Source organism: Daldinia vernicosa, assembly GCF_022497035.1.
Source record: "Daldinia vernicosa strain CBS 139.73 unplaced genomic scaffold F5Y00scaffold_84, whole genome shotgun sequence".
Taxonomy (NCBI): domain Eukaryota; kingdom Fungi; phylum Ascomycota; class Sordariomycetes; order Xylariales; family Hypoxylaceae; genus Daldinia; species Daldinia vernicosa.
Window position 1 is genome coordinate 79967 of NW_025954000.1, and position 7850 is coordinate 87816.

General features: G+C 43.0%; 3 protein-coding genes across 3 annotated transcripts; 1 reads left to right on the plus strand and 2 right to left on the minus strand.

Moving 5' to 3' along the window:
• Window positions 1-34: 34 nt before the first annotated feature.
• F5Y00DRAFT_249503 (FAD/NAD(P)-binding domain-containing protein) lies at window positions 35-2302 on the minus strand. Its single transcript, XM_048009606.1, has 4 exons — window positions 2139-2302; window positions 1662-2058; window positions 633-1415; window positions 35-533 (listed from the first exon to the last, which is right to left on the minus strand). Exons 2-4 carry the CDS (start codon window positions 1776-1778, stop codon window positions 312-314), a joined length of 1122 nt encoding a protein of 373 aa, XP_047860046.1. The 5' UTR covers window positions 1779-2058; window positions 2139-2302; the 3' UTR covers window positions 35-311.
• A 1180-nt stretch (window positions 2303-3482) lies between these two features.
• On the plus strand, window positions 3483-4499 carry F5Y00DRAFT_249508 (acyl-CoA-binding protein). Its single transcript, XM_048009607.1, has 4 exons — window positions 3483-3569; window positions 3684-3812; window positions 3934-4001; window positions 4111-4499. Exons 2-4 carry the CDS (start codon window positions 3719-3721, stop codon window positions 4261-4263), a joined length of 315 nt encoding a protein of 104 aa, XP_047860047.1. The 5' UTR covers window positions 3483-3569; window positions 3684-3718; the 3' UTR covers window positions 4264-4499.
• Window positions 4500-7139, minus strand: F5Y00DRAFT_249510 (phospholipase D/nuclease). The gene is made up of 3 exons (XM_048009608.1): window positions 6244-7139; window positions 5126-5891; window positions 4500-5063 (listed from the first exon to the last, which is right to left on the minus strand). Exons 1-3 carry the CDS (start codon window positions 6766-6768, stop codon window positions 4657-4659), a joined length of 1698 nt encoding a protein of 565 aa, XP_047860048.1. The 5' UTR covers window positions 6769-7139; the 3' UTR covers window positions 4500-4656.
• Window positions 7140-7850: the final 711 nt, after the last annotated feature.

The following is a 7850-nucleotide window of genomic DNA, read 5'->3' on the forward strand; positions in this document are numbered from 1 at the left end:
ATACGTATATCACGGAAAAGGAAGAACCAAAGGATTAGGAATGTTCGTCTATTATTTCTTTTATAAAACTACTGTCGAGAACCGATTCATTATTATATAAAAAAAGGGGGGGTAGGGGTATCTTAGGGTACATATTACGGGTTCTCTCCTCGGCCCCTATTCATCACAAGAGAACTAACTACCTATCCGGCATATCCTTAAAGCAGTATCGACGTCCTCGGATACTATTATTTCACAATCCCTCCGAACCAGATTATCTCTCAAGGTAGGCCAGCCAGGTTCAAGGAACAAATAAGGGTGTGTTTCATAGTCTAGAAGGCACTACCGTCGACATAACCGGGTAGCGACTGGATACCGAGGGTTTTGCCCTTGATTATGTAGACCATGAGGGAGAAGACTTTGACAGAACCCAAGCGGCCAGCTCCACGGCTCCGGCCAGTGGCTACCATGAGAACGTCCATCGGCAGCGTCTTGACGGGGGTAGGCGCCTTGCCCTTGAGGACGAGGTCGATGTTCTTGGCGACACCAGCAGCCTTTAGGTAATAGTCAGTAAAAGTTATCTGTTCATATATCCATCCTTTTCATCACTGATACTAAGTCAGAGATAGAGTAGGAGTAAAAAAAAAACTTACCTGTTTATCCGAAAGCACGAAGCTACCGCGGGGCTTCCACACGATATCACCTGCTGCCCAGACGTCTTTAGCACCCTTGACGCGATAAAACTCGTCAATGTCGACGAATTTCTTGTCGGTCAACAGGTCCGCGGGGAGGTACTCGGTGTTAGGCCGCATGCCCATGGTAGGCAGATACAAGTCCGTCAGGATCTTCTCGCCGCTCTGCAGCACAACTTCGGTCTTGCCCTCGGGCGTAGAGTGAGCGGCATCAACGCGGGCCGACTTGCGCACGTGTACGCCTAGCTTCTTCAGCTCGCTAGATACGTTGGACGCTAGGCTGTCGCCGCCTAGGATTTCCTCGTCGCCGGAAAGCAAGATGACTTCCTTCTTCTTGCCGTATTCAAAGGCAATCTCGGCTGCAACCTCGACTCCCGTGCTGCCTGCGCCTGCAACCACGATGTGTTTCGCGTTCTTCACCTTCTCTTGAATTTGTGTCACAAGCCCGGCCACCTGCTCGTGGGTGCCATTGCTCTTCCAGGGCACGGTGCCGTCAACAGCGCGCGTGCCTGTTGCTAGAACTAGGTGGTCGTAGTTAAGCACTCGCTCGCCGCCATCCCGCGTCGACACCTTGACCGTCTTGTCAGCAATGTCGACGCCCTCAGCGCTGCCGACGATGAACTCGAAAGAGTCTGCCGGGTACTTGGCGAAACCCTTCTCGATAGGTTGGCTGTATTGCTCCTCCTTCAAGGTGCCGGGAACAATGGCACGCACGGATGCCATGTTCCAGTAGAAATGGCTGTTCTGCGACGACGAGTTAGTAATAGCTCCATTATTCCTATGCAATTCGAACTCTAGGTTGAAACCAGGTGGATGGATTTGCTGGAATTCAATGCGTTGTATATCCTGTGCATAGGTATGCATGTACTATCCAATCACGATCTTCTTATAAGAAACCCAGCGTTGTATTGTTGCTTCCCAGCTTCGCTTTACTCCGGGGCCTGGTTATAGAATGTAGAAACCAACAACAGCATCAACAAGTCCGCTTACCTTGGAAACAAGGATAACTTTTAAATCCTTGACATGAGGTTTTGTATATTTCAGGAGCCTATGGGCAACACCCACGCCGGCGTAGGCGCCACCCAATACCACAATTGTCTTAGTCATGTTTGTTGGCGAAGTCCGGTTAGTTACTGGTAGGAAGGGGGTATGTTTTGATGATTTGATGGTTCGAAAGGTTTGTGAACAGGACGAAGAACTTTGGTATTTTGTGTAAGGTATGGGAATAACTAAATAGTTTTAAGAAGGAAAAACAAAATCTGCCAAAGCAACGGCAAAAGGAAACAGCTCTCTCCCTTTAGGTAACTTTCGGACGTGTCGAGATCCGGCAGGCGGCTGTGACTTATATACCTTGAGCTGTCGGTTTCACAGCAGGGAGGAACGGACCCTTACTTATCATTAGATAGACTTTCACGCCTCAAACAACGGAGACCCCACTCAAGCCGAAGGGCCTAAAAAAATACCTACCATCTAGGTACCTACATAATGTTTGGTGGCTGCATGAAGAAGCCACTATTGGTCCAAATCGGTCATAGGAACTAGCTCGGAAACTTGAGATGAATAATATTCGTCTCATTGCTGACACAATGCAGTTTTAAAGGGGCATTAAGGTTCAACGGCTATCCCAAGGCTTCGGAAAGTTTAGATACCTACCTCCTTAAGTTAGGTACCTACATAGGCATTCTATTGTCTATCCGCTGTCCGGCGGCCGAACGGTCATTCCCCAAACTAGGCTTCAAAGAGTTAAGTAGAATACCACGACTAAGGTGCAATGCCCCCTTGATTAGTCTAATGATGAATAATCTGACCAATAGAATGACTAATGCCATAATTTCTATTCTACTTAGAGAAATCGAGACTCGAGATTTCTCTTAACTATCTTTTTTTCCGCATTGTCGACGTACAGTAATACTAGTGTCCTACTGATCCGACACCCGGACCAGTATTATTGAAGTTATCATTACACACAGCCACACAGCCATTAATACTACTTCATCCAGGAAAGTGGAGGACTTTCTCGGTCCCGAAAGACTATTACCTAGGACGAGGCTCTAAAAGTTTATGGGGGACAGACATCGGGCGCGATACTATTGGAGTCGAGACAGGCAGGGGGGTTTCGTTCTCGTTGGCTTATTGGATAGCCTTATGAAATGCGAAGAAATGCTCCCCCATCTAGGAACTTTATCGAAATGGGGTTGCGCGTTGCAAGGTCCTTTTGCATTAATGCGCTTGCGCGGGTTCTCATATTGAATGGTGTAACGATTTGTTTTCCATAGGAATGTGACAATATATTGGCCATAATCTAACTTGAATTATTCAAGTGAGCTGAGCTGTACAATACACCGACAGGGCCAGCTAGAAAGAATGCATCTACTTACACGATGGCGTATTTCGTATTTATTAACTGACTTGGCACCAGGTAACGACAGAGCATATGTATATCACTTTCCATGTCAACCCTAGGCCAGGCCATGTATGTAAAGCAGTATGATAGATATTAATAAAACGAATTTGCTTTCCTCATATAAGCCTAGCAGATCTTCATGTGATGCCGACAATAACAACACCGAGGGATTGGAACGGGTAGAGATCTATTGTATGTGAATCTAAGTGGTTCGGAGACGGTACATATTTACACCGATGTACGAAGAGCCCTGGTTCCAGACCTTGATCTCGAGCATCTCCATATCTTCTGATAGATTGCGGGTCCCTGAAAGCAATGCCACCAATTAGAGGCAAGTATTACTTGCATCACCCCGCGCAGCAAACGCATGACGAAAGTCGTCATGGCTGAAGCATTGAAGCAATCAACCCCGCCAAAAACCTACCTTTTGACCCAACAAGAGTTCGACGACCTACTTACACCTAAGCTTCTAACATCATAAAAAACATAATCAGGTACAGTAGCTCTCTTCATATATCTTTAGCCAATCCTATCCTATACTATCTCTAGCTATAACTATAAGGAGACAATTAATAGAGTTACAGCTAACACGAGATCGAATATTCTAGCCCTCAAACGCCCTAAAACTCTTACACTCGTCAAAATGGTCGACATCAGCCCTGCTTTCGTCAAGGCCCAGGAAGACTCCAGGAAGCTTACCTCCAAGCCTGACAACAATGAACTCCTCGAGCTCTACGGTACTTAATCCTCTTTCTTGAAAACTATATATATTACGTCTATAGAGCTATAGCTCGGAGGCAGACAGAATATATATAAACGACAGACAAGCTAACAAATACCTTTTTCTTCCACGTGTAGCTCTCTACAAGGTCGGCAACGGCGAAGACTTCAGCAAGGCCGAGAAGCCAGGCGTATTCGACCTGAAGGTACGCCAACTTTTCTCGTCTCTCCTCCCCATCAGCCAATCCCAACCACGCGGGGTTCACGTAGGACAGAGTAAACAAACGTAAAAGCTAAGCTAACCCGACCCTGTAGAACAAATACAAGTACCAGGCGTGGCAGAAGGTCGTCGACGAGGGCGTCAGCCCCGCAGACGCCCAGGACCGCTACGTCAAGCTGGTCGAGACCCTGAAGGAGAAGTACGGCTACGACGCGGACAAGGAGCCCGAGGCCGTCAAGAGCTCTTAGATTTTGTACCTAATGTATAGAGCTCTGGTTCCGTCGTTGCAGCATCTATCGCGTTCTCTTCGTCTTAAGCCAGTCGGTTTAGCCCCGTGTTCATAGCGATGTTAGGTACGCTCCAGTCTCGAAGGGGTTCCTTGGATTCTCCCGCGGTTAGATTGTATGGGTAGCGATAAGCTACCGACGTTATAGCCAAATAGATTAATCTATATCATTACGTGGACGTGCGAACGCGACTTCATGATAATTGAGAGAAATGATTGATGACGAGTAGATTTGTCGTATACTCGAGTTGCCGGTTTAGTATAACCAGAAGTTATTCACCAAGTCATACATCCTCAAATCGACTTTAATACGATAGTTGTATTACATGTCGTCTTATATTAATGATTTTTACGTTTAGTCCCTCCAAAAGCGACCCATCCAATCAGGTTCCGTATAGCTTGCCGTAGCTACCCATGGAACTTCATCGTCTCCGTATCGTTGTAGAGGCAGGCTATACGGTATTCTTAGGCCAACCAGGGGCTCGTTCCCGTCGAGATCTTCTTTTGTAGGTGTATCCGTCTTAAAGGTACCAACCATCCTAGCCCCGTCCGCGAATAATTCAGGCCACACCAGGACACCCATCTCCCACGAGGCAATTCGTATCTGTCCGGTCTTTGCGGCTTCACCCCAGGCCTGCTTCGATATGTTGGCAGATGTGAGCAAGGCCCAATCGATAGTCTTGTTCTCGTTGTACCGTATGTAAGTCTTTATATGTGGCGCGGCACGTTTGCGTCCCCCGTCTCGAATCTCGCCCTCTTCGACTAAGATGTGGTTAGCTTAACTGTTATTATGCACCTTAGAAACGAGTGAGTTAAGGACGTACTTATCCCCTTCTCGCAATCATTAGCCCAGTGGTAAAGTATAGGTTTCATGTATTGAAGTTGCTTCGTCTGAGTTGCTGATTGTATCTTCATATGTATAGAAGCGCCAGAAGCGTAGCCGTCTAAGGAGCGTCTTATCTCATCAGGGCAAGGAAATATTATCTTGAATTCAGGCTTCGAAGAACTTGTCTTCGTAGATGATAATGGGCCAAATAAGGTATGTTTTAGCCAGGTGTCTGTTGCACCTAGGGTTGCAATAGATGATATTTGTACCACGATATCTGATTTCCCCGACTGAATAGGGACAGGGCTGAGGGCGTGTTTAACACCTGCCCATCCCCAGTGTGTCTTCCTGGGATCATCCTCATTTATATCATGCCTTCCGGGTACGCTGGCGACTAGCGCTCCCCTTACGGCACCGAAGTCATATTTCTCCAGTTCATCAACCAAAGACTTGCATGTCTGTCTTTTAGTATTGTAGGCCCGTAAGTAATTCAGTAAGTCGGTTTTAAATCTCGGCCCGTAGCCAATACGCATATCTGTCTCGGAAGACTTATACGATTCTGTTAGGCGAGGGAGCCGTGGAGTTTGCCAAACGCCATTGGTCAAATTCGTCCAGTCCTGTGAAATCATGTTGGCCGTATGTATAATTACCTGTGCTGTGTCGTCATGTCTAAATAACACAAGCATTTTCGAATGGTGAGTGCCGAACATCTCTGGCATGTATGCTGTATGAAGAGTGACATTTTTGTATTGGGAAGCCTGTTTCTATATTGGCTGTTAGCATCAATGCCTCACTTGATAATAGTGTAAAGTAGGTAACTTGAGCAATATTTTAGATTATCTAAACGGGATTTGCATATGACAGGTACAACACATCACGATACCTCTACGATGCTTGGGTCCAAGTTGAAAATCAACAAAGGGTATTCGTAAGTAAATACAGAGTGTCTGCATGATACCATTATATAGTACCGACTCCTCTTATCGTATTACGACTCGCAGTATTATGAATTGTATATGGCTAGCTCATTCGTCCACATGGTCTCACATGGTACTGTGTAAACCCGGGCCTTGAACGTAGTATACGAAGCATTGGAGAAGATGAGAGCAAACTTACCTCAAGCGACAACCTATTCATATCATCTCTCTTCCAGAACCCGTGCACAATATGAACTTTAACGAGCGACCTTGTATCCTCATCAAAATGGCTCATAAGAAAGTCCACATCGTGCAAGTAGTTGAACTCCCAGCATTCGGCTATCAGTGGATCACCAAGAAGATCATGGAGAGAGACAGCCCCGATATTTGACTCTGCTGGAAGGTCCCTAATAGTGGTAAGCTGAAATGGGGACTTCACGAGTTTACGCTCGCAAGTTCTCCTTTTCCTCGGAGGACTAATTGGGTGTGAGAGTGATGTTGGTATCTCATTGGACCTTTTCATAGTGTCATCCTTTTCTGTATGACTTAAACGGCGGCGCTTTGCTGAAGGCTCTGTCATGTTTAAAACGGGTGTGCATGGGGCTGATATATGCACGTTAGCTGTGGCGGAGGAGGTTATACCTACGACTGTGCCAAGGCTAGAGACTTGAACCCGACATGTACGAAATACGCTTGGAGATGGTATAAATAGTGTTCGAAACATATGTAGAACGACGGTGCTGATATCAATCAAGTTTCAAGCGTATGTAAAATAATTCCACAGGGCTGACGCGGACGGCTGATTTGTGTTTAATGCTTCATGGCCAATGTCGCGATGGCGTATCTTGGCAACCGACTGATCGCCGTAAATGTCCACCACTTTGAGTTATGTGCATAGCACGCTGCACAACAGATTACTAAATACGAGAGTATGTATGTATTCGTATGCCCTACTTTATTTTAGTATCTGTTAAGCCAAATGAGATTTAGACGGTGAAGTGACAATGTCAATTCTGTTGTGTTATGCCTTAAATTTACTTAAGGATTTATGTCAAGAGATTTTAATATGTGTTGTAAATAAAGCTTAGGTAGAACTTATGCCTTAAATTTACTTAAAGATTTATATCAAGAAATTTTAATATGTGTTATAAGTAAAGCTTAAGTAAAGTTTAACTTAACTTCGTTAACTTTATATATTAACCTTACGTTAATTAATTAAAGTTAAACGTTAATTGGTTAAAGTTAAACGTTAATAGATTAAAGTTAAGCGTTAATTGGTTAAAGTTAAACATTAATGGGTTAAAATTAAACGTTAATTGGTTAAAGTTAAACGTTTAATTGGTTAAAGTTAAACGTTAATAAAAAAGTTACTTTATATATACAAATGCTTATTTCTTTAATATCTTAGCAAATTTAAGGCCGAATCACGTGCACCTTAAACCGTAATTTTTGTTATTTTTTAGCTTAAATTTTAATGTAAATTATATAAAATTTAAAATAATATTCGTAAAGTTATTAAAATAAACGTTAAAAAAAAAAATTAAATATATATTATAAATATTACACAATTAATATTACTTTTATTTTATATATTATAATATTATATTAAAAATTTTATAAATATAATATTTAAATTTATTATTAAAATTTTTTTATAATATAAATTTAAATTATAATTTATTAAAAAATTTATTTATAATTTATAAATATTAATATATAAATTTTATATTTTAAAATATTTATAATAAATAAATATAATTTATATTTTAATAAAATATAATTTAATATATATTAAAATAAATTTAT

What these genes read in the sequence shown, in the direction of transcription:
- F5Y00DRAFT_249503 (XM_048009606.1), bottom strand. Translation starts at nt 1,778, where the DNA reads ATGACTAAGACAATTGTGGTATTGGGTGGCGCCTACGCCGGCGTGGGT. An exon ending in AAGTTATCCTTGTTTCCAAG is followed by an intron (nt 1,416 to 1,661) that starts GTAAGCGGACTT and finishes TCGTCGTCGCAG; the next exon opens with AACAGCCATTTCTACTGGAA. An exon ending in TCGTGCTTTCGGATAAACAG is followed by an intron (nt 534 to 632) that starts GTAAGTTTTTTT and finishes TATTACCTAAAG; the next exon opens with GCTGCTGGTGTCGCCAAGAA.
- F5Y00DRAFT_249508 (XM_048009607.1), top strand. Translation starts at nt 3,719, where the DNA reads ATGGTCGACATCAGCCCTGCTTTCGTCAAGGCCCAGGAAGACTCCAGG. An exon ending in TGAACTCCTCGAGCTCTACG is followed by an intron (nt 3,813 to 3,933) that starts GTACTTAATCCT and finishes TTCCACGTGTAG; the next exon opens with CTCTCTACAAGGTCGGCAAC. An exon ending in CAGGCGTATTCGACCTGAAG is followed by an intron (nt 4,002 to 4,110) that starts GTACGCCAACTT and finishes CCGACCCTGTAG; the next exon opens with AACAAATACAAGTACCAGGC.
- F5Y00DRAFT_249510 (XM_048009608.1), bottom strand. Translation starts at nt 6,768, where the DNA reads ATGTTTCGAACACTATTTATACCATCTCCAAGCGTATTTCGTACATGT. An exon ending in TGAATAGGTTGTCGCTTGAG is followed by an intron (nt 5,892 to 6,243) that starts GTAAGTTTGCTC and finishes CAGCCAATATAG; the next exon opens with AAACAGGCTTCCCAATACAA. An exon ending in TGATTGCGAGAAGGGGATAA is followed by an intron (nt 5,064 to 5,125) that starts GTACGTCCTTAA and finishes ACCACATCTTAG; the next exon opens with TCGAAGAGGGCGAGATTCGA.